Raw genomic sequence first — 24690 nt, 5'->3', positions numbered from 1 at the left:
CTGCACCAGTTTGCACTCCCACCCACAATGCACCAGGGTTCTTTTTTTCCCCACATCCTCACCAACACTTGTTATTTCTTGTCTTTTTGATAGTAACCATTCTGACAGGTGATATCTCATTGTGGTTTTGATTTGCATTTCCCTGATGATTAGTGACGTTGAGCACCTTTTCATCTTCTGTATATCTTCTTTGGAAAAATGTCTATTCAGATCCTCTGCCCATTTAAAAAAAAAAATCAGATTGTTTATTTGCTTTTTTTTTTATTACCGAGCTGTATGAGCTCTTTATATATTTTGGGTATTAACCCCTTATTGGATATATGATTTGCAAATATCTTCTCTCATTCAGTAGATTGCTTTTTTTTTAATTTTTAAAAAATTTTGTTGATGGTTTTCCTTGTTGTGCAGAAGCGTCTTTAAAAAATATTTTTATGTTTATTATTTATTTTTGAGAGAGAGAGAGAGACAGAGTGCAAACAGGGGAGGAGCAGGGGAGGAGCAGAGAGAAAGAGAGACACAGAATCTGAAGCAGGCTCCAGGCTCTGAGCTGTCGGCACAGAGCCTGACAGGGGGCTTGAACTCACAAACTGCGAGATCATGACCTGAGCTGAAGTCAGATGCTTAACTGACTGAGCCACCCAGCCGCCCCAGTGCAGAAGCTTTTTTGTTTGTATAACTCATTTTTTAATTTTTGCTTTTGTTGTCATTGCCTTTAGAATCAGATACAAAAAAAAAAAAAATCACCAAGAACAATGTCAAGGAGCTTACCATCTATGTTTTCTTTTAGGAGTTTATAGTTTCTGGTCTTATATTCAAGCCTTTGATTTCTTTTGAGTTAATTTTTGTGTATAGTGTCACATAGTGATCCAGTTTCTTTCTTTTCCTTTTTTCTTTCTGCATGTAACTGTCCAGTTTTCCCAATGCCATTTATGGAAGAGACTGTCCTTTCCCTGTTTTCCTCCTTTGTCATAAACTAAATGACCATATACATATGGGTTTTTTTCTGGGTTTTCTGTTCTGTTCCACTGATCTGTATGTCTTTTTTTATACCAATACCTTGTCATTTTGATTACTATAACTTTGTAATGTAGTTTTAAACCAGGGAGTGTGATGCCTCCAGCTTTGTTTTTCTTTCTCAAATTGCATTGTCTATTCAGGATCTTTTGTGGTTCCACACAAATTTTAAGATTGTTTGTTTTATTTCTGTGAAAAATGCTATTAGGATATTGATAGGGATTACTCTGAATCTATAGATTGCTTTGGGGGATATGGAAATTTTAACCATATTAATTCTTCAAATCAATGAGCATGGAATATCTTTTCATTTATTTGTGTCTTCTTCAATCTCTTCCATCAGTGTCATGTAGTTTTCAGTGTGCATGTCTTTTATCTCCTTGGTTAAATTTATTCCCAGTTATTTTATTCTTTGGAATGAAATTGTAAGTGGGATTGTTTTCTTAATTTCTCTTTCTGGTAGTTTGTTGTTAGTGTATTAAAATACAACAGATTTGTGTATACTGATAGTGTGTTCTGAAGCCTTACTGCATTTGTTTATTGGTTGTAGTAGTTTTTTCATGTGTGAAGTCTTTAGGGTTTTCTATACATAAAACCATGTTGTCTACAAATAGTGACAATTTTACTTTTTATTTTGCCATTTGGATGCATTTTATTTCTTTTTCTTGCCTAATTGCTTTGGCTAGGGCTTCTAATGCTATGTTGAATAAAAGCAGCAAAAGTGGGCATCTTTGTCTTGTTCCTGATCTCAGAAAAAAAGCATTCAGCTCTTCACCATCGAGTGTGATATTTTACGTGGGTTTGTCAAAAATGGCTTTTATTATGTTTATTATGTCACGGTCCCTCTATACCTGCGCTGTTGAGAGCTTTTATCATAATGAATGTTGAATTTTGTCAAATGCTTTTTCTGCATCTAGTGATATACCATATGATTTTTGTATTTCGTTTTGTTAATGTGGTGTGTCACACTGATTAATTTGCAAATGTTGAACCATCTTTGCATCCCTTGAATAAACCCTATATGATCATGGTGTATGATCTTTTTAATGTATTGTTGAATTCAATTTGTTAATATTTTGTTGAGAAGTTTTACATCTATGTTCATTAGGATTATTGGCCTGTAGTAATCTTTTCTGTGGTGTTCTTTTCTGGGTTTCGTATCAGGGTAATTCTGGCCTTATAAAATGAGTTTGGAAGTGTTCCCTCCTCTTCAATTTTTTGGAAGAGTTTGAGAAGGATAGGTATTAAATCTTCTTTGAATGTCTGGTAGAATTTGCCGGTGAAGTCATCCTGACTTTGTTTGTCAGGAGGTTTTGGATTACTGATTCAAACTCCTTGTTAGTATCAGTCTATCCAGATTTTCTATTTCTTCATGATTCAGTCCTGGAAGACCGCATGTTTCTAGGAATTTATCCATTTTTTCTAGTTGTCCAACTTGTTGATGTATCATTTTTTATAGTAGTTTCTTATGACCTTTTGTATTTCTTTGGTATCAGTTGTAACTTCCCCTCTTTCATTTCTGATTTTATTTATTTGAGTCCTCTCTCTCTTCTTAGTGAGTCTATCTAAAGGTTTCTCACTTTTGTTTGTCTTTTCAAAGAATCAACTTTTAGTTTCTTTTTTTTAGTACCATTTCTTTCTGCCCTGACCTTTATTATTTCCTTCATACTACTAGCTTTGGGCTTTGTTTGCTTCCCTTTTTGTAGTTCCTTTAGGTTTATTGGAGAAGGGTCACAGGGGAACTCCAGGCCAGTGTGCATCCACCCCTGGGTTTAGTGGGATGGGGCCATAACGGAGCCCACCTACTTTTTTGGGCTAATTCCTATTCATTTGTATTAGGGTACAAGCTAGGCTGCTATAACAAAAGACCTTCAACATACTAGTCTAGATAAGAGAGATTTTATATCTTCCCACATGGTATAGTCCAGAGGCAGGTGGTTCAGGGATGGTAGAGTGTCTTGGCCAAACTCAACATATGGTTCTTACTTCTGGATCCAATGTGGCTGCTCTAGCCCTCACCATCACACCTACATCCCAGAGGGAGGAGAGAAGTGACAAAGGGACCCCACGCTCATTATTCGAAAGCGTGACTCAGAAGTTGTTACACATATTTTTATTTATGTTTCACTGGCCAGAGTTTAGTCCCATAGTCACATTTCACTGTAAGGGAAGCTGAAAAATACAGTCTTTAGTTGGGAGAATGGATATCGGAGGACAGTATCCAATTGTGGCAACCTCTGCCACATCATCTGTCTAGATCCACCCAAATATCTTCTGTTCCAGGAAGCCTGTTCCTCCTGGACAGGACCCCATTCATTGCTCTAGCTATGAAACCGACCATACTGAGTTGGAATTATCTGCTCCCTTGACTATTCCCTACTAGACTGTAAGCATATGTGACCCATGTCATTTATCTTTGAATCCCTAGTACCTATAGCAGTACTGGCTCGTGGTGAATGTATGTGGCATAAACGAATCCTGTTTAGCTTTTCATTGACCCTGGGACTTGGGCACTGTGCTCTTTGTGGGGAGGTGCTAAAGTGGTCTGGCAAGTAAGTTAGTTGGTTGGCCCCACATGTAGCTCCTTCATCTCATTGTCTTCCACACTAAAGCAATCCAGAATCTGCTAGTGACCACAGAAGGGTGGATGTAAAAGGATAGCCCCTATCCCATTGGCTAAGTAAACAAGCAATCCTGAAAAGTGTTCAATTAGTTCAAATATTTATTTAAGTCTCAAGTGATATAATTCAGCTCTTACCAAGGCCAAAGGGTGGTGGGAAACAGGTGTGGCTACTTCAGGTCTGTGCTTTTTGAGGTGGGGCCCTCCTTTCCAGACTCTCAGGATATGTGGCCCCCCTCAGCCAGGAGACGGCACCCCTACCATACTCTCCCCTATGGTCACCTCTTCTTCTTCTTCCTGTGCCCTAAGGTTTCACTTCCTCTTGACTTGTAGCCTTAACAGTTATTCTCTGATGTGCTGGGCTTGTCTGTTAGAGATGGGGAACCAGGTGGAGGGGTGGGGGCAGGAGAGGAGACATAGTGGGTTGCTCCCAGGATGCCATGTCCATATTCTTAATCACCTGTTGGCCTATTGCTTGTAATTTGTTATGTTGAAGGAGCCATCTGTTACTTCCCTCCCTTGTCCTGGGGTTCCAGGAATAGATGTGTGTGAAGGAACCATTTCTCTGCATCACCGTCCAGTGTCAAGACCTGCCCTCACCTCCCAGATTTGGGACACTCCCAGTTATATGTTCTCATAGCCTCCTGCAATGCCCTCCACACATCTGTTTCTGTTCAGTGTCAGTCTTCCCCATTAGCCGGCAAGCACTAGGAGGGCAGGGGTAGTGGCCCCGTTTCAGAGATAAGAAAGCAAATGTCAGAAGCTGTAGCAGGGTTCCTGACCTCAGGTGTGGGGAACAAAACACGTGCAGATTTCGTTATCGTGTTCTGAACATGACCTGGCAGGGAATGTGTGTTGCTGACGACAGACTCATTCCTTGGGGTGAGTTTGCACACCTGGGTATTCTCATAGGCAGCCAGGCTGAGGATTTTTGTCCCAAGCCTGAAAAATGGATAGGATTTCCTGGTTGTCCTCTAAGAGCTTGGTGCCCATTTTCAGGCCAGAATGAAGGTGTATCTTTTCCCTTCTCTGGTGTTCCTCCTTCTTGTGATGGTTAAAAATAAACTTTGTCCTTGACCGGACATCCAGCTCTCTAAGAGGAAAGAGGAAATGTAACTTACTCCATTGGGCCAAGCGCATGGTGTGTCAAAGCCTTTAGAGGTGGAGAACGCTCTCAAATCAGCCCTGGGCAAAGACTGGCATGGGAATAAAGCCCCAGGCACTACAGGCTGAGGCCTAAGGCTCTGCCGGAGTTGAAGCTGGATGCCAGATATCCTTCAACCCGTGGGAATGAGATACAAGTCACCAGAGGAATGGATGGTGGAACTGGTTTCCTCTGATGCCCTGTGGTCTAACTGACTTTCCCCTCTTGCTTTCAGGAAACTCTAAGTAGACGAAGTACCTTCACTCAAATAGAATTCATTTCCATACTTTCCATCATGCTAGGCACTGTGTTGGGAGCTTAAGATACAGATGTGAATAAGACCCAGTTCTGACTTTCAAGAAGCTCGTGGTTTAGTGGAGGGAGCTGGGCCATACACAGCTAACTATGTAATACAATATGAAGTGCTATAAAGCTAGATGTTCTTAGCACATGTTTGAGTATGAAAGTAGGCTTCATGTGCTATGTTGCTGAGGTGCCAAAAGAAAGCTCTGACGTTTCTCAGGAGGCGATATAAAATTTTGAGGAGTATAGCCACATGATCATTTTTGTGTCTTGGATGGTTCTGGAGGTTGTATTTAGCTTGCTGTCGAGGGGGAGAGACTGGAAGCCTGCAGACTAGTAATGAAGTTATTTCGATCATTCAGAGAAAAGACAGTGAAGCCTTGAAGTGTTTGAGGTGACATAAAGAAAGAGGAGAATTGGAAAGATTTCCAGAAGGAGAATTGTGTGAGAATAGGGAGTTAGGGAAAGATTGTAGGGATGCTTGAGGTTTCTAGCCCAGGATACTAGAAAACAGTGATGCCCTTAACTGAGACAGCATTGGAAGAGGTTCAGGGACAAGGAGATCATGGACTGTGACACTGAGGGTGACAAGGAAGTCAGGGGCAGTGGGGCAGGAGTAGGCTCAGAGGCGACAAGGAGGAGGAGACTGTGGGAGGACACAATGGAGATTTTAAGATTTAAGAGCTGTGATTCCTAGACAGTGGAAAAGGGATGGTCTGCATTGGAGGAAAGACACCGTCCTTTCTTCCTCTCCTTTTTTTTAACGTTTATTTATTTTTGAGAAAGAGAAAGAGACAGAGCATGAGTGGGGGAGGGGCAGAGAGAAAGGGAGACACAGAATCCGAAGCAGGCTCCAGGTTCAGAGCTGTCAGCACGGAGCCCCACGCGGGGCTCAAACTCATGAACTGTGAGATCATGACCTGAGCGAAGTCGGGCGCTCAACCGACTGAACCACCCAGGTCCCCCACCGTCCTTTGTTCTAACTGGCATCTTTTGCACTGTTTGTCATCGCTTTAGGGGCACTATTTCTAAGAACTTAGTTAATATTCAGAAAATCGAGTTTACTCCTAGGAAATCACGCACCCCCAGCAAACTGAAGCGGGGAAGAACTTTGGAAGGCGCACAGTACTTTCGCCCAAGGCATCGCAGCAGTAGGCACTCCAGCACTTACAGGGTGGAATCGAATCATGGATGTTTCTGTACACCAGGAAAGCATCCTGCCTGGCTTAGACTGTGCTACGAACTTGTTTAATAAGACTCTAAAAATCACAGTACTATAGTAACCCGCAGGGTTGATCTTAGAGAAATATCCAGCGAGGAATTGTTGGCTTGATAGTTGAACACTTAAATTCTCTCCTAGCCTCTCTTGAACAGCCTCTTAAACTCTGAGCAGGTTGCACGGATACAGAACGAAGCGCCCTGGGCCAGCAGCAGTGTTGGCATTGCTTGGTTGCATGTTAGAAATGCAGAATCTACCAAACTGGAACCTGCATGTTAGCAAGGTCCTCTCTGACTCGTATGCACATCAAAGTATGTGAAGTGTCAGTCTGGTGTGGCCAGTTCCAGATGTGGTTTTGCACTGGAATCACATAGCTTACTTTAAACAGCTTTCCAAGCCTCAACCCCAGGCATTCTGATCGAGTCAGGTGATTCTCTTGGGTAGCTAGGTTTGGGAACTGCTGGCTTGCACAGGTTCAAAAGTCCTTCTCTGTTGATGGACAAATGGCACGAATTTTAGTCTGTGGAAATCTAGTTTGGGCGCCCTGTTTGTTTGGTTTACAGTCATGGTAATAACTAAAGCCTCATGCCCTTAAAAAAAAAATACCACGTCTAGGCTGGTAGTAAGCAGTCTTGGCTCCTTAGTGTCAGGACAGTTTGATGCATGGCACTCAAGAAGGAAGATATGTGTCATCCCTTCCTTGGTCCCTGCCCCCCACAACTGCAGTGACCATTCATACGTTGGCAAAAGGTGAATGGGCTTGGCCAATTCACTGCCCATTTTGAAAGCAGCTAAAGTCAGCTGATGTTTTCCAAGCACTCTGATGAAAATAATTACCCAAGACCAAACAATATGATCTCCATTAGTTGCATAGTTGTTTTTTTTTTTTTTTTTCTGTAGAAGGTCAGAGCTAGAAGGGGCCTTCCAGAACTCTCCTCCCAGCTCTCACTTTATGGGTAGAAAAATAGAATCCACAGAGAAGTTGAAACCTGCCTTCTAGCTGGTTTCATCCAAGAGGAAAGGATTTTTTGTCGTTTAGAAAAACGGAGCACATATTTGTTGCCTAATTAGAGGCGCCATACGAGCAAGCTTTGTATTCTAAGCTTAATATCAAGCATTGGGAAAAGTGCTGTAAACACAGAGAGATCTGGTTCCTAACTATTGCCCAGGACCCATAAGACACATGGAGTGCAGATGTCCTTGGATTTCAACAAGCGAGTTCTCAAACGCTGAGGTCTTTAATTAAGCAGGTGTTTGGGAAGTAGGTCCTGTGTAGCTTCCAGCCTTGGCTGGGCTTGTCTTGCTGAAAAATGGCACTGACCCAGCCCAGCAGCAGGCCTGAAACTGGCTTCAATCGGAGGCGTAGGAATGTGCCATTGTTATTTTCTTTCTTATCAAGCCCCATTAGCTTGAGCAAGGAAGGAACAAAAATGGGCTGGGAAAACATGTTGTTTCACTGGGTAAAAATTTACTACCCAGGAAATGATTTTGCCGTTTCCAAAAAAGGCCTTTGAAAAGGTGTAGTCTTCCAAACTCTTTTGGACGATTTCTCCCAGTGTCACCCAGTGAGAATGTTTCCTTTTGGCTGATGGCCGTTCTCACACAAGAACAGAGACATTCCTCTGTGGTTGTGTACACAGGTTCACAAGGATGACCCATCGCTTGTCCACAGTATTGGAGAACAGAAGACATGGAAAGAAGGAAGAGTCGTAGATGGTGTAGAGATTGGTCATAGTTAGCTGTGGAATTCAGCAAGACACAAATACCCCTAGGCTGCTGGACGTCTGCGATTATGGAGTCATAGATGGACCCACAGATGCCAAAGTGCAGAGGTGGAAGCTGAGACCCCATGAAGGAATGTACCCTACCTTTTTTCACTCTTGTCCCAATCGCCTGCCATGTGTCTACCAGGGAGAGGTCCCCGGCTCTGGCTATGGTTGAACCATTGGACTAATCATGTCTTACTGAGCCCTAGTGCTGTCATCTTGGTGTCTTTGGTGGATCCCAGAACAAAGCCTGTGGAGGCAGGAGCCATGCTTCCCCGCTATCTTTCACAGTTGTTAGAAATAGTGCCTCACTTAGGAAACTAAAATTTCCTGGGCACCTGCTATGTGCCAGCCAGTGGTGATAGGACCTGTGCACAAATACTGTATTTAGCAGAACACCTGAGGATGTGAGAGACTAATGAACTTGCTCAGTAATACTTAGTTATCGAGTGCAGGAGCCTGGATTTACATCCAGCTCTTCCTCCCCCCGAAGTTATTTTTTTTACCCATTAGCCCTTTCTGGGGAGGTCTCGGCCCTTCGGTCTTTTTTCCTCTTCGGCTTTAGTGCGGGCAGAATGGCTTAGGAAATGTTCTCCCCGTGGGCATGGATGAATCGTTGGGTTTTGTTTTGTTTTGTCTTCCGGTTTTTTAAAAGACCTTTAATTTCAATTAGAACACGTACTATGAACACAGTTTAAGTATTTTCCCTTTAACTTTTAGGAATAAATGTGGAAATGTAATAAATATACAACAATAAATAGCTGGCATACATAGGCATATTATTTAATGTTTTTAATGTTTATTTACTTTTGAGAAAGAGTTGGGGTGGGGCGGGGAGACACAGAATCCCAAGCAGGCTCCAGGCTCTGAGCTGTCAGCACAGAGCCTGGCGTGGGGCTCGAACCCACGAACTGTGAGATCATGGCCTGAGCTGAAGTCGGATGCTTAACTGACCGAGCCACCCAGATGCTCCCATATGCATAGTATTTGTACACAAACTGATTTATTACACAATTTATGGCAGTACATTTAGCCTGTTATGCCTGCCTTTAGATCTCTTTATATAATAACCTGCTAGTTAACACTAAGAGTTGTGGCTCCTCCTCCTGGTGTTTCTTGAGTCAGCCTGAAGGAGCGCATTCGTTTTGTCATTTGGGTCGTCTGCCAGTGGTCTTCTGATGTCTTGAGGTCAGTTCCTCCATCCGCTTCCTCCATTCTACTTGGCAGACATCCTTTATTCACACTGTCTCAGCACACCTGCCCACGTGAAGCTGTCTGTCTGGCCGGGGACGTGGGACATAGTTGGCCATATGAAGTCCTCAGTGAGTGTCCCTAATATGCGGGCCTCTGTCCTAAGGCCTGGGAGCCCAGTCCAGCCTGCAGCCTCCTGAGAGGGGGTCAAGGGGGTGACTGACTTTGGTGACTTTCCCAAGTGAGCAGTTGTTTCAGATTGAGGATGTGTTCATTGAAGGCCACTCCGGGGATGTCGGAGGGAAGAGGCGACGGCTCGGACAAAGCTGCCCAGGTCAGCAGAGCTGTGCCACTCACTGCAGAGGGCAGTTGCTTCCCGGGCAGGTACAGTTCTGGGCTTCAAACTGCCGCCAGGTTCTGGAGAGGTGAGCGAGCTCTCTCCTCCAGTGGCTGGGGCGCGGGCTGCCTGGACAGTGGTGGACGTTGCCCCGCCTGGGGAGGGACGAGTCACGGTTGATCTGGTGGAATCCTCCTGGTGCCCAGGCAGCTGACCGGGCCACAGCTCCCAGGAGTGAGGCAGAGAGTGCACAGAGGCCTCTAAGCAGAGTCTCCTTCTGGGAACGACGGGGCTAGAGGGCTCTACTCAAGGCCAGCTCTCCCAAATAGCCTGGAGGTTTGGGAGGACACACACACACACACACACGCAGCCACAGCAGAAAAAAAGAATGAATGAGTGAATGAGTGCAAGATGGCTGAATGGACCCGGCGTTCTTTCTTAGGAGTCTCTTCCTGAATATCACACAGGAAAGGAAATAGCAGGCATGATTTGCATCCGCGGATAATGACACTTTACTCAGGTTGCTGTAACTTGTACTTTTCCACTGATGCAGAAAAGGAAGCTTTGCCAAAGAATGTCCTTGGAGTGGCTCAACGTATTTTTCCTTCTGTTATTTAAGTCAAATGTATTTAATGTAAGCAATTCAGCTGTGAGCTGGAATGTGTGATGAGTCTTTCAGCCTCGGGTGGAACCTCACAGCGAGAACATTCTAGTTTCTGCTCCACCAGGTGTATAAACCGATGGTGGTTTTCGGTGGGGTCGATCGCTGATTGCCTTTAAAGTCCACACACCGAAATGGTCTTATCGGCCGCTGGCTGGGGAAACTTGTCGGGGCTTAAAGGCATTGATGTTCATTATTCGTGTGTTCGTTCGTTCATTCACCAGATAATTACTGAACATTTACTATGGACACGGCATTACACCAGGTATGTTCTGAGCATATAAAGACAAGACACACCCTCCAAGAGCTCCAGGGATTTATAGGGTTCTCGAAAATATGTATGTATTGACAATCCACTCAGTGAGCGAGTGAAAGTTGAAAATACAGTTTTTCGAACGTACATCAACAGAAGTGGACCATCACGAAGTTAATTCTTTAACCCAGTAAAAGTGGTGGAGCTGCTTTTTTTTTTCCTTTTTTTTTTTTTTTTTTTGTTAAGACAATGAACTTTAAAGAGGTAGTTTCAGGCCAACATAGCTGCAGATGCCCGTGTGCGTGCCTGCGCATGCGCGCGCCTGTGCGCGGTCAGGTGCCGCGTTCCCTTCTGAGCCGTCTGGTCCCCGGCGAGTGTTCGGCTTCTCTCTGCGGGGAGTCTGGCGGCCCATTGTGTGCGTCGCGAGCCGCACAAACACAGAGTCTTGGGAACTTGCTACCACCAAGTCTAATGGCTCTTCTCCCCTTGGGTCTCGCTCACCCTTTAATCCCCTCAAGGCAGGAAAAAGAGCGCAGAATTCCTAAGGCGATGTTGTTCCCAGGGTACAATTGCCATCCATCACTCCTCGCCAGAAAAATGTAAATATGCACTGGCCGATAGCGGCATTATTTATTATCATAGTCTTCGATACGGATTTGAGCAGGGGTGGCTGCTCGCCAAGCATTATTCGCTGGTTTCCCTGGGAGGCTTTGCTGGGTGGGCAGAGCTGGGGGTGGAAGGGAGGCCAAGGGCAGAGGCATGAGCTCCTGCAGCCAAGAACAGCTGGGTTTTTGCCACGGAGGCTGCACATCGTCAACGTGTTGGGGTGGAGTGGAGGCGGCCACCACCTTGGAACCAGGTTCTTGGAGGCCGTGGCGTTCAGCGGCCTGAAGCCTGAATCCACGTGATGCCCAGACACCTGGCGGGCTGGGGCAGGGTGGGGATCGATTGGTGTCATTGGGGTTGATTTGTCGCAGGTGGGTGGTGGATTACGGTGGTGTCGCTTGACCCCGAGAAACTGTTGCTTACCTGGCTGAAGGTTTCCCTGAGTCAGTCGTGCCCACTTTCCACGCTTGTAGCCGGCAAAGCTCTGTCCTACACAAAACCCTGTCCTCAAGGAATTCACACTTTGGGGCCCTAGGCGCCCCCCACAGTCTGCAGTCTGCAGTGTCAAGAGGCAGCCAGTTTTCCTCTCCCCAGCCCTTTTTCCTCTTCCAAGTCTGCCAGCTCCCTTCTGAACCTGCCTGGGCCTGGGTAGTGTGACCGCTGCCATAGCTGCATAGAGGGATTTGGAGTCAGGTGGGAAGGGAGCTGGGCTCAGCTCTTGGCTTGGTACTTATCTGCTCTATCAGTGCAGTTTTCCCATCTGTGAGATGGGCGTCATGAGGCCCCCTCATAGGGCGATGGTGAGAATAAATATGGTAGCGTATGTGAGGTGTCATATCTGCACATAATACATGCAGACTACACACTCACACGACATATACAGACTACATTTGCCTTCTACGTATGTACATGACATACACGCGTGACCCACGCCGACTACATGTGCACACGACATACGTAACATATGTATACCACATATGCACACCGCACGTGCTCGGTGAGTACCTTTTAATATTATTTCCAACCGTGCGTGGTCCCTTTGGAGGAGGCAAGGGAAGATGCGGATGGGCAAACCCCAAGTGCAGTAATAAGGGAAGCAAACGGAAGGTGCCCTGCGAAGGTACAGACAGGGAGGGGAGGTTGACCGAGGAGAGGGGTTGGTGCTGGGCCAGGCGGATCCAGGGCGCTCGGTGGATCCTGTGCCGGGAATGAACAGATGAATGTTTAGGGAAAGTGTCCTTCTCCAGATCCAAGTGAGAGTGTGGCGTCGGGAACGCTCCCCCCTAAAGTGCAGCGCGGGGACAAAGGGCAGGAGGATTTGTTGCAGTTATGACAGTTTTGAGTGCTGAGTGTGTACGTCGGAGGTCTTGAGGGATGTGACCGTGGATGTAGTTTGCTCTCTAGGCTCTGAAGCTCTCCATTAAGGAGAAGGGGCTGACTGCCCACTGCCAGACCGACAGCCATGGGCATGTAGCCATGCAGGGAACTCCAGTGCTGAGCCGAAGGCAGCAAGAGATCAGTCCCAGGAGCTCTGGAGCGGAGGGAAGGCCGGAAGCCTCCATGAAGCTTCCTGAAGGTGCAGGAGCCCCAGGCCGAAGGATTTTCGTGGATAGATACAATCAAGTGGTTCCACTACTAGCTTCTTTTGACAGGAGATGTTTGTTTTTCTTCTGTTCTCAGAGGTGTTTCTCACGCAGGTACACAACAGACCCCTGTTTAACACATGCATGAATAAGCCCAAGACAAAATGTGTTTCTTTTTTCTTTATTGATTTAAAAAAAAGGGTTTTTTTTAGTGTTTATTTTTCAGAGAGATAGAGAGAGAGACAGAGTATAAGCGGGGGAGGAGCAGAGAGAGAGGGAGACACAGAAGCGGAAGCAGGCTCCAGGCTCTGAACTGTCAGCACAGAGTCCAGCGTGGGGCTCAAACTCACATACCCTGAGTTCATGCCCTGAGCTGAAGTCAGCTGCTCAACCGAAAAATAAAATAAATGTTTTATTTATTTTTGAGAGAGTGCAAGTGGGGAGGGGTGGGGAGAGGGGGACAGAGGATCGGAAATGGGCTCTGCACGGACAGGCTGACAGCAGCAAGCCCGATGTGGGGCTTGAAGTCACAAACGGCGAGATCATGACCTGAGCCAAAGTTGGATGCTCAACCGAATGAGCCACCCAGGTGCCCCAGACAAAATGTGTTTCCAAATCAAGTAATGGTTATTATCAAGGTGACCTGCTTTCAGAAAGTGATGGGACAGGATGTCAGAAGAGTCCCCAAGGATGTGTGGTCTCTTCTTGGCTATTTTCTTTCGTGGATTTCTGGGGAGAAGACTAGGTCTACTCCCTCCAAAAGGGTCAGTGTCTTCTAATGGTATCCATCAGGGAGGTGCATCCTTTCCTTGGATGTAACTCATGGACATTATCACCTTCTTCCCAGAAGGACAAGCAAGCAGCTGGCAACTCTGGTGGCTCCAGAGCTCTGGATAAACGTAGCTGACATTCTTTGGAATATGTCTGTGTTACAGATGTGGACGAGTGTGCAACGGATTCTCACCAGTGCAATCCTACCCAGATTTGCATCAACACCGAAGGAGGGTATACCTGCTCCTGCACCGATGGCTATTGGCTTCTGGAAGGCCAGTGCTTAGGTAACAGCTCTCTGGGGCTCACAGAAACTCTTGGAAGTGAATGGTTGCCAGGGGTACTGTGAAATGGGGGCCTAACTGGGTGGTCCACGGACAGTGGGATTTTCTTGGGGCGGGAGAGGTAGAAGGCTATTCAGCTCGCGTGTAGCACTGCCCGTTCAAACCAGTTGTGATCATCACGGTCAAATGCCATTATCAGAGTTTTTGACTGTAATGTTTAAGGGCTCGTATTCATTTTACCTAGACCTGCCTCCTGCCTTCAGGAAGTTTGTGGAAGTGAGGGTTATTCTATTTTAGTTAGAAATCCTGCTAAGGGAAGGGAACACTTCTTAGTCACAGAAATGTTCCAGGTCTCAAATGTGGCTTGGTAGATTCTAACACCCCCTCCCAATACCCACCCCACGAGTTGTGGTCTTTTTACTCTTAAGGACTCAGTCGTCACCAATTGAGAATTTTGTCCCTTGCCATTGGCATCTGCTCTATGATCTCTCTGTTTATTTTTACTGGAGGGTGATTTTCTTTTCTTCCGCTCTGGTTTTTTGGTTTAGCCAAGTGAATGAATTCATAGCAATCTCTAGCTGTCACTTCAATTTCTATTTCTAGGGTGTGATTTCTATGCTGTGTTTTCTTGGAAAAGCCCTACCAGTTTAAGTTCTCTAAGACACTGTTCTGTTGCCCAAAAGTCAGTCCTGGAGGAGCTGAGAAGCAAATCCAAACAACATCATGGAAACAAAAAAAAAGAAGAGGGTTCTTTTTTTCCAAGACTCTCTTGATTAAGACTTGAGTGTTGGTCTGCTCTAGAGCTCTGCAGCATCTTTGGGGCCGATAAGCCAGACTGGACTTGGCTTGTTCTCTTTTCCAGCCATGCGCCAAAACGCTGGCAGCACATGGCATTTGTGAATATGAGGGTCGCTGTGCGTTTTAACCAACCTCAGCTATTCTGGAAAATTTGATGCCACTGATTTGAACATAAGCAGATCAGTGTGAGTGAGTTATTTGTACAGGAACTTAATATGTCGACTCTCAGAGCTGGAAGGGATGTTAGATATTATGTCATCCAACTTTTATAGAGTTGGAAACTGAGACTCAAAGAGGGGGAACGTTTTGAACAAGGCGAGCTGGGTCTAAAATCTGGCTCCTCTCAGGCCAGTTTTTTCCGTCACAAGGGGGCGCTGGAGAGGCCCAGGTGATGGGAACACAAGCCCCGTCCTAGAGCCCTTAGGGCCAGGTAACTGGGACATTTACCTCCTTGGGAGGGCTGTTCTCTTCCACCAGGGCCTGAAGCTTAGGGAGACATGCTCCTGGGGGCCTAACGTGGTGCCACATGTGCAACCCGCTCACACTTCACATCTGAAGTGAAGGCCTTTCCTAATTGTGGTTGACCTCATGCCTCCTCCTGGCCAAATTCTTTCTCTTTCCAAACCCAAGTTCCACAGTCATATACCACCCATCCTGTGCACCTTTGGAGACATTGCTTTTGCAGAAAAATGAGGGGCTGGGGGCTGCCTTTCCTCCAAGGTACCCCTGGGCAGAGGATGCCCTCCCCACTCCCTAACCCCCACCACTGCCTCCCTGGCCTTGGCGGCGTGTCCCAGTGCACCCTGGGAAAGTTGGGCCCAGCAACTGCACAAGTCAGTGTGCTTTCCAAGCAGGATCTGCAGCGCTCTCCATGGGCAGTGGGGTGGGCCAGGTTAGAAGTAGCTGCGACTCAGAGATGACTCAATCACAAGGGCAGGGCACAGGCTCTGAGGCGGGCTGAACAACTGAACAATAGGTAAGATGGAGATGGGGTCCTTTCTGGCAGTAGGTGGTAGAAACCAGGTACGGAGACAGATTCTGGGCTGGTCTCCAGAGCCCTGGATGGACAACGGTTCCAAAGGAACTGGGTTCCCAGGAGAGAACATTTGGGGGAGGTGGGGGTAAGTAAGGACCAGTTACGGCTACAGTCAGATCAGCTGGTCCCAGCAGGTATTATATAGGTGGGGACTTGGTTTCCACCTATAGGCTTCTTTCAAGGCGTCCCATCTCACAGGAGGGAATTCTCTTGCCCATCAGCCCATTAACTTGGAGTATTGGGAAGTGCTTTCCCAATGACATCAGGCTCCCCATTGACTGGTACATGTCAGCAGGGAGGGCATACTGCCCAGCTCTGCTAAAAGGATCCATTCACCCACAGAGCCGCTTGCTCAGGAAAGGCCAGCCATGGCTCGGAAGGGGCATGTTTATCCAGAGTTTTATGTCTGCTCTGGTGCAAGGAGGAGATCCAAGGCGAACTCTGGCATCCTCGTGTTACTGGATTCATAGGTCTCTAGACGGCCCTGCTGCCCTGCCTTTCCTGGCCTACACTCACTCTTGCTCCTGAGAGGGAGACAGAGTCATTGCGGTTTTTTTTTTTAAAGTTTATTTATTTACTTGGCAGGGTGGGCGAGAACGTGAGTAGGGGAGGGGCAGAGAGAGAGAATCCCAACTAGGCTCCATGCTGTCAGCTCGGAGCCCGATGTGGGGCTCGAACTCACGAACCATGAGATCGTGACCTCAGCCGCTATCAAGGGTCAGACGCTTAACTGACTGAGCCACCCAGGCACACCGAGACAGATTTATTGTTAATAGAGCTGGCACACAACCTATGGGAGCAAGGCTATGGATTCCTCTTACACTTGAAGCCAACTTGTCTCTTCCCAGGGCAGTGGGAGGTTTCTATAGAATCCTAGATTTGATTCTCCACGTTGGATACATTTTAGCATTGAATGTTGGAGTTGGATAAAAATCTCGGAGCTTGCCTTGCCCCACATCCCAGCCTAAGCAGATATTTCTTCTATAGCTTTTCGGGTTCAGGTGTTCATGGGACTGAGATGGGGCAGGAAAGGTTAGAAAGGTAGATTGAGCCTTAGCCCCAGAGGTTATCACCACCCCCAACACTCAGTCAGTCGGTACTGTCTTCTCTTTACTTCCCTTCCCTTCCCTTGGCGGTCCTGCTCCAGGAGAGATGGGCCATAATGATGCCAATGGTGATGCCGGGTGTGGCACTGGTGATTGAGGAGAGATGTCTCACCTTGCTAGCGTTTCTCCTTCCAGACATTGATGAATGTCGCTATGGCTACTGCCAGCAACTGTGTGCGAACGTTCCTGGATCCTATTCCTGCACCTGCAACCCCGGTTTTACCCTCAATGAGGATGGAAGGTCTTGCCAAGGTAAGTGATGCAGATGATAACTTGCACACGATGCAAAGCACTAGACGCTGTCTTCTTCGGAATCTGACAGTTTACGTGGTTGATGCGTATTCCTACTTGGTGTCACCGTGTGCCCCTCCCGGGTGCTTACAGAAACCTGAGATCCGAACGGAGGTTATGGGAAATATCTCAAAAAGTGCTCTGAGTATGGCTGAGATGAGAACCACGGTCATCCATCAGTTGGGGCTTGTGCTTTCATGGATTTGCTTCTCTCTGTGCGTCTACTTCCCGGAAGTTGGCCTGCCAGCTTTCCAGGCTAATCAGAAATGTTCACGCGTGTCCGGTGGCCTGAGTTCAGTTCCTGATGTGCAAGAGGGGTGGTCAGAAAGGGCATCTGACCTCCGATGCATTCCCATATAGACTCTGTGCAGGGCTTTCACAGGCAATTTTCATGCCTCTCCCTCCAATGTTGCCTACAGCCTACGCTGGGAGGGCCTGCTCCTTAGCAGAGAGTCCAGGGGGGATGATGATTTCCTTCTCCGATGCAGTGTTCCTTCAAATACTGATAAGAAAAACAAGCTGCATGCCTACTGCAGTTTCTTCTGCTCAGGAAGTGACTGGGGGCCCAAGGCCCAAGGAATTAGCGCAAGTCCTGCCCGGCCCCCGGCCCCGCCCCGGCCCCCACCCAGGCCTCCGGTCCCTGGCAGCTGCCCCTCCATCCAGGGTGGAGGCGGTGCCGGGGCCTCAGAATGAGGTCTTTGTTTGGAACCCGCCACCAGGTTTTGCAGGGCCCATGTCCTTGTCACACCATTTGAGGTCTGGCGGGCAGGCTCCCGGCCAGCTAGTCGGGGGAATATCATGTTTCCATTCATTTAATCATATCTAAATCATTGAGTAAACAGGAAGGCCTCAGCGCTTAAAGGGTCTGATCCTGGATTCTTTGTAAGCCTTTCTCTCCAGAACTGGTTCTGCTAATTGTTCCAAGAAGTCTCGGCTGTGTTCCTCTTGCCAGGGGAGGTAATTTTCTCCCAATAGAGCAGGGGCCCTTCTCTCCCACCGGAGCAGGGAGAAGGCCGCCTGGCTCCCTTGCCGCTGCGACGAGTGACATAAGGCAGCCGCGGGCTTCTCCGTGCCCAGACCGGGGGGTGGTAGCGCCCGCCCAGGTTTCCCCAGAGACTGGCAAGGTGCATCAGCATCTCGTAAGGAACAGCCGTGCTCAGCAGAGCCAAAAGGGCCTCTCAGGGACAGGCCTGTGACAAGGAGCAGATAATACACCTGGCACGTGCCAGGTGCCGTGGTGCGGAAAAGCCTGGACACGGGCACCCAGCCCCCGGGATATTGCATCAGCAGGGGCCACGGGTGTACAGGATGTTACCTACGCCGTTGAGCTCTTGTCCTGACGTCTCATGCAGGGAAGGCTGCTGTGCGCTCTTCAAAGCAGTGACGCCTCTGTTAACCTCACTGAACCCCAGCAATAGCCTTAGGGGACAGGTACGGCAGGTGTGTGTGGCCATGCCTTGCAGATGAGGAAGTCGAAGCTCAAAAACGTGAAGCCACTTGGCCGAAGTCACGCAGCCAGGTGGTGGCAGAGTTGAGAGAACCGAGGCTTCAGCCTTCCCGTCCAGCGAGTCAGAGTGGGGTGTGGCCTGCTCCACATGATTCACAGGGGCACTTGTGCATGTGTGGATCCTGGGGGCTGGCAGGCAAGTGCAGCCGGGGCCCAGGGGGCAGCGTCCTGTGGGCCCTGTTGCTCTGCAGAGGCAGCTGAGAGCTGCAGGAGGACAAGACCCGAGCTCACTCGTATTGGCGTGGTCAGCGAGTGGCCGGGAGCCAAGGACACCGGCCCTAATACTTGGCGGTGCCGTCCTGCCTGGACTTGACTCAAAGACTCACCGCCATGGTGTTTCCAGGCTGCCAGGGCACAGAGCCTCCAAGCTCTGTTGGGGAGAATGGTACCTTGTGGACCCTCCCTGCAGAGCCCTGTTTTTCCCCCTCTGAAAGTTCTGAGGATACCAGGAAGCAGGCGCTGTGTGGGCATGGGATTAGCCCTCCCTGTTAAGAAAAGCTTTTCAAGCTGTTGCCGATGAAGGCTTTTCACTCTGAAAACACTCACATCTCTATTCAGAGCCTTGAGAGGTTTACCTGGACTTTGAAGGGGATAGAAATGCTCTCAGCTGGAACTTTGGTCATTGGCATATCGGGCTTGGGAGAGGGTGTGCTTAAATCAAGTCAGCCAGTGCCAGTGCAGAAAAGGGCTCCTTCCTGCCCCTCCCCTCACCCCGATGAGTTGTGCAGAATAGTTTGTTGATATCATGGAAAGCCCTCTGACTCAAGTTCTGGCTCCAGCTGTGCTCCTGTTAGCTTGGGAACTTGGGCGCATCTCCCAACCTTAAAACAACCTTAAAATTGCTGATGTATAATTGGTGTACAATAACCTGCGCTATTAAAGGTTCATTATTCCATTACCTTTGATGTATGTATCCCCCCATGCAGCCATCACCACGCTCAAGGTGATGAAATACTCTATTATGTAAAAGTGTCCTCGTGCTCCTTTGTGGTCCCTTCCTTAACCCCCTGAACCTGTAACATGGGGCAGTGGCCCCAAAGCTGGGTTGTTGTAGGGATTCAGTAAGTGTGAGATCTGAGGACCCCGCCTGTAGGTAACTTATTACCTCCCAAATGCCCCATCTCCAAATATAGTCACATTGGGGGTTAGGGATTCAACCTATGAATTTTGGGGAGGGACATAATAAGGTCCATAGCAATCACAGAGTTATTAGAGTTGTCATGGTTCCTTACCTGTTTACTGAAAAGTTTAGAGTCAGTAGTGAGAGAAGAGGGAATCGGTGATATAATGCAGGAGATGAGAGGGCAAAGCAGATATTGCCTGGAAATTCCTGTGGGTGAGCCTTGGGGAGTAGACTGACTAGGAGGGGTGTGTGTGTACATGCATATGCATGGATATGGTGTATGTACAAGTTGTTTCTGCCCTTCCCAACTTGTGAGCAAGGAGGGGCATGTGGATGGAGACCCTGGTCCTTCGGTGAAAGCTCTGGGGTCTGAGCTCTGAATGTGAGAGATCTTGGGTGGAGATACTTGGCCCCTGTGAATCTGGTCTCCCAGTGCCGGTAGATTTTGTTGTGAGTGCATTTTCTGCCTGGTCATTGGGGATGTTCTGTTGTGGGAATGCTCAGTGACGTGCTTTCCTTTTCCCGTAGATGTGAACGAATGTGCAACTGAGAACCCATGCGTGCAAACTTGTGTCAACACCTATGGCTCTTTCATCTGCCGCTGTGACCCAGGATATGAACTTGAGGATGACGGTGTTCATTGCAGTGGTAATGGGCTTTGGCATTTGGAGACTTCCATCTGTATTAGGGGTCCAGGGGTGGGGGGGTCAGAGGACAAGGGCTTCCTTTACAGGTGTTTCCTCTCATTTCACAGACACATATCCAGTTTGGGGACATTTCTTAGTGCGGTGGGGTCACAACCACACAAAGCAGAGATGAGTCACTTCCTGAAAGGTGGAGTAGAGTCCCCTCCCTTGTCATTTGACCCCTAATGCAAAATCTGACGGAGCTGCCTTTTAGGGTCTGACATGGGGTTGAAGAGGGAAAAGAGTGACCCGATGTTGTGTGTTGGTTTGAAGTATCTATGCCTACCCAGCACTGACAAGTCCTGGGGATCGCATACATCGTACTTGTAGAGTGAAGTGACTTGAGATAATAGCATATCTCCCAGGGTAGGGTTGGCAGGGGCACTGAGTGGAATGAGATCATATACGTAAGTGGAAATGCTTTGCGAACTTCTAAAATCTCTACAAATAACGAATCAGTTCCTAGCTCCAGGCCTGGCACACAGCATGCGTACAATCAAGAGTCCTCAAATCAATGAATGAATGATTGAATGTTGAATGAATTAATTCTTAACAATTTGTGAGAACTTAGATGTGGTGACTTCGCTGACCTTTTACAAATTCCTTCCAAGACCCAGAAGCTACGATTCTCTGCCAGGGCTTTCTTGCGGACTCCATTACAATTTTCTTACTAAAACTTGTGACAAGAAAGTTGTAAACTCTTGCAAACTCCTTGAGAACAGGGATGACATTTTACTCCTATAAATCCATGTAGCATCCTGCACGGAGCCACGTATGTGCTCTTTCTTTCTTTCGTTCTTCCTTCTTTTTCTTCTTTCCTTGTTTTTTGGTAAACACTGGATTAAAGTAAACTCCATTGCATCGACTTTTGGCATCATGAGCCGTTGTGAATTAGCACGGCTCAAATTAACGCTGCTTCGCCGTATTCTTCAAAATAAGCGAACCATACTCTAGGGCGTGAAAATCTTTTTGTCCCACTGAATGGAAGGTTTCCTAATCCCGGGTTTCATTGTGACAGGAACTGACCCAGGTCATGAATGGGACTTGTGTGGTAGCCTCACTGAGGCCTGGGGTGTTCTAGGGACAGAGTACTCTGAACAAACGAGCAACCTCTCCCTGGGGCCCGGAAAGCCAGAGCCGTGAGGAGGCAGTTACAGAGAGCCTCAGACGGATTAAATGTCAGTCCCAGAAACTAATAAAATACCTTCAGGCATGAAAAGCTACTTTCTTCCTAGATTTCAGTTCCTCCTATGGCACTCCTTGGGGGAATCTGGGCCAAGGGACTAAGAGGGAGAAAGTTTAGCATCATGAGATGGGATTAGTTGTTTCTCCAAAAGTCCCTGCACATCCACAGGTGTATACTGACCATCTCTGGAGGGGGTATAGTAGAGCGACTGGAGCCAGATGGAGCTGGGTTCAAATTCTAGCTCTGCTGTTTAGTGCTTTCCTTGGCCACGTCACTCGTGTGGTCCTAAAGATTAAAAAAGCTGGCGCCGAGGCACCTGGGTGGCTCAGTCCATTTCAGCATCCGACTTCAGCTCAGGTCATGATCTCATGGTTTGTGAGTTCGAGCCCCACACCAGGCTCTCTGCTGTCAGCACAGAGCCTGCTTCAGATCCTCTGTCCTCCTTGCTCTCTGGCCCTCTCCCACTGGTTGTCTTTCTCTCTCTCTCTCTCAATATAAATACATCAACTTAAAAAAAAAAAACTGGTGTACCTAAGCATCGTTCCATATTAATTTATTTTCTCTGTCAGTGTAAGAGACTTCTGGCTTTTCAGAGAGTTTACATCCTTGGTGGTTTGGCAGGGATTTTCAGTTGACTCATTTTACCCTAAATGGCCATCTTCTCCTCCACACTCACCATGAAGTGCCCACTTTCCTAAGACTTAGAGTGACTCCTGGCCACCTCAGGCTTTAATGTTGGCTCGGGATAACAGTGGGACACAGGGAGTTTGTTTTCTGTCCCTTCCTACTTACCCTCTTTCTTTCTTCTTTCTTTCTTTCTTTCTTTCCTTCTTCCCCCCTCCCTCCCTCCCTCCCTCCTTCCTTCCTTCCTTCCTTCTTTCCTTCCTTCCTTCTCATTTCCCCCCAGGAACTGTGACTCCCGGTGCTGTCACAGCTAGTGTGGCCCCTCTGTACAGCACCAGCCCTTTCCTGGCTGTGTCCCTTATCTCTTGGGGACTTGCTAAACTGAGCTAATCCTGGAAACCGTGGCGGGTTCGCATGAGTGAAAAATGGCCTCAAGGGTGCTCCTGGCCAGAAACCAGGCTTGGACTTCAGCTTTTTTGGTGGAGATTGGAGCCACAGCCCTAGTAAAGTCTGGGGATTGCAGACCCCAAGATAAACTGAGTGGGCCTATTAGGGACCCTCCCCAGCCAACAGGAGGTGGGGGCACGTGCTGCCCTCTCCATCTGCCCTGGGGCCAGTCCTGCTCAGGGGAGGCCCCCAACCTTAGGACCCCTCAAATCCACCGATTTTAAGTCCTGAGCGGGATCGCTCAGGGAGACACCGCAGCACGGTGTTGACCAGTGTAGGAGGTCACAGCTGGCTGGCTGGCCAGCTTCATGTCCGAGATTTACTGCTTCCTCCTTATGTGTAAGTTGTTACCTAACTCGTTAGTCAAGTTACCTGACTTCGGTAAGCCTCCATTTTTCCTCTGTACAATGTAGCTAATAATAACACTTCCCTCATAGGGCTGAGGTGAGGATTAAATAAGATGAGGCATGGGGCACCGGCCGGCTCGGTCTGCGGGGCGTGCGACTCTTGATCTTTGGGTTGTGAGTTCAAGCCCCACGTTGGGTGTAGACATTACTTAAAAGTAAAATCTTAAAAAAAAAAAAAAAATAGTAAGATGAGACATGGGAAGGATTTAAGCCAGCACTTGGTGCATAGCAAGCGCTTGACAGCTTCAGGCTTTACTCCCGCCTCTCCCAGAGGTATGAGCAGAATCTACTGTCTGTTGTGATGGGCTGGGGCCCGAGGCCTGAGACCCTACGAGGTCCCCGGGGGAGCAGGGGTGGGGTGGGCTGGGGCGGGGCGGACAGAAGCACGTCCTACCTCATGAGCGTGCTTTAACTTTCCACATGCACATCCGGTTCTGCCGGCTCCCAGCCCACTGCCCGGAGACCCCTGGGAGAGCTGGGAAGGAGTTGTTCCTCCTGCGACGTGAGAGGCTTAGGCGACACCAGGATTATCCCGAGGTGGGGAAGCCGCCTCGTTTGCCCGGACACCGTCCCTGGGTCATTCCGGCCACCGGCGGTCTGTGAGCGAGAGAGCAATCCGAGGACATGTCACATGGGGAAGCTGGGGAAAGCAAGTTTTCGGGAAACAATAAATGAAAGAAAAACATGTTTTCTTTGGCGCGCTCGACGAACGAGGCTCAGATGGGGCTCTGCTGCCAAACTCCGTGTGTGAGGAGGGCTGGCCCTTCTAAGACGCCCTCTTCTGCATCAGCTGCCCTGGCCTACGTGTTCGATGGTTGCTCCTCCGTGTCGCCACCTCTCTGCAGCCCGGGAGTGGCCCAGCTCCAGGTTCCCACGTGCCGACCACCTCCTGAGGCAGGCGGGCCAGCCAGGGGCGATACGCTGGCCCACCCCACGCCCCTCCAGAGCTTTCTCTTTCAAGGAGGGCTTTGAACACAATGAACTTTCGCCGTAACGCGCATCCCCCGGCCTCCCGGATGCGTCCCTTTGAGTTGGGATTTTCGGAAGCATATTGCTTCTCAACTTCGGGGTGATTAGAGGGCGATCAGCGCTGGTAAGGTTGCCCTTGCAGAAGGCTGGGGGCCAGGGAATGTGGGCTTTTGGGGGCTCTGGGGGAAGAGCTCTGCCGGTAGAAAACTCCGATGGGCAAAAGAATCCCCCCTTCAGAAGTGAAAGTTACATGTACCCGTTGGGCAAAATGAGTCGGTAGTGAGTAGATAACGTAGCTGAGCCAGAGGGAGGAGTGATGGAAGCTTGATGGAGACAGATTTCAGCTCCCTGGGGGAAAGAATCTTCTAGCAGCTAGAGCTGTCCCGTTGTTGGTAGGCTTCCTCAGTAGGTAGTGAGCTCCCTGTCACCTGAGTGTTCGAGAAGTAAAACGGCAACCTGGTAGCCACAAAGCTGTCATGTGCATCAGGAGTGTGTGGGAGTCGGAGGAGATAACCGCTAAGCTCCCACGCCCAGGTGGTCTAATTATAAACAGCAGGTGTGACTTGTCACCCCCAGACATGGACGAATGCAGCTTCTCTGAGTTCCTCTGCCAGCATGAGTGTGTGAATCAGCCCGGCACGTACTTCTGCTCCTGTCCCCCCGGTTACATTCTGTTGGATGACAACCGGAGTTGCCAGGGTAAGGCTGTCCAGGGGGACCTGGCTGGGGGAGGTGTCAGGTGGGGCTGGCTCAAGGGG

The 24690-nt window shown here is 48.4% G+C and overlaps 1 protein-coding gene across 4 annotated transcripts in view; it reads left to right on the top strand.

Moving 5' to 3' along the window:
* FBLN5 (fibulin 5) overlaps nucleotides 1-24690 on the top strand; it is an 80125-nt gene that overhangs the window by 42525 nt on the left and 12910 nt on the right. For all 4 annotated transcript variants that reach the window (XM_019462067.2, XM_019462066.2, XM_053889710.1 and 1 more), the window contains exons 5-8: nucleotides 13633-13755; nucleotides 16828-16944; nucleotides 20142-20261; nucleotides 24509-24631. In XM_019462067.2, coding sequence (XP_019317612.1) covers nucleotides 13633-13755; nucleotides 16828-16944; nucleotides 20142-20261; nucleotides 24509-24631 — 483 coding nt within the window. The remainder of the gene's footprint in view (nucleotides 1-13632; nucleotides 13756-16827; nucleotides 16945-20141; nucleotides 20262-24508; nucleotides 24632-24690) is intronic.

The sequence above is a fragment of the Panthera pardus genome, unplaced genomic scaffold, assembly GCF_024362965.1.
Source record: "Panthera pardus isolate Hobbes unplaced genomic scaffold, ASM2436296v1 HiC_scaffold_24, whole genome shotgun sequence".
Lineage (NCBI taxonomy): Eukaryota > Metazoa > Chordata > Mammalia > Carnivora > Felidae > Panthera > Panthera pardus.
The sequence above is the reverse complement of the archived record's forward strand: the minus strand, read 5'-3'. Positions and strand labels throughout refer to the sequence as shown.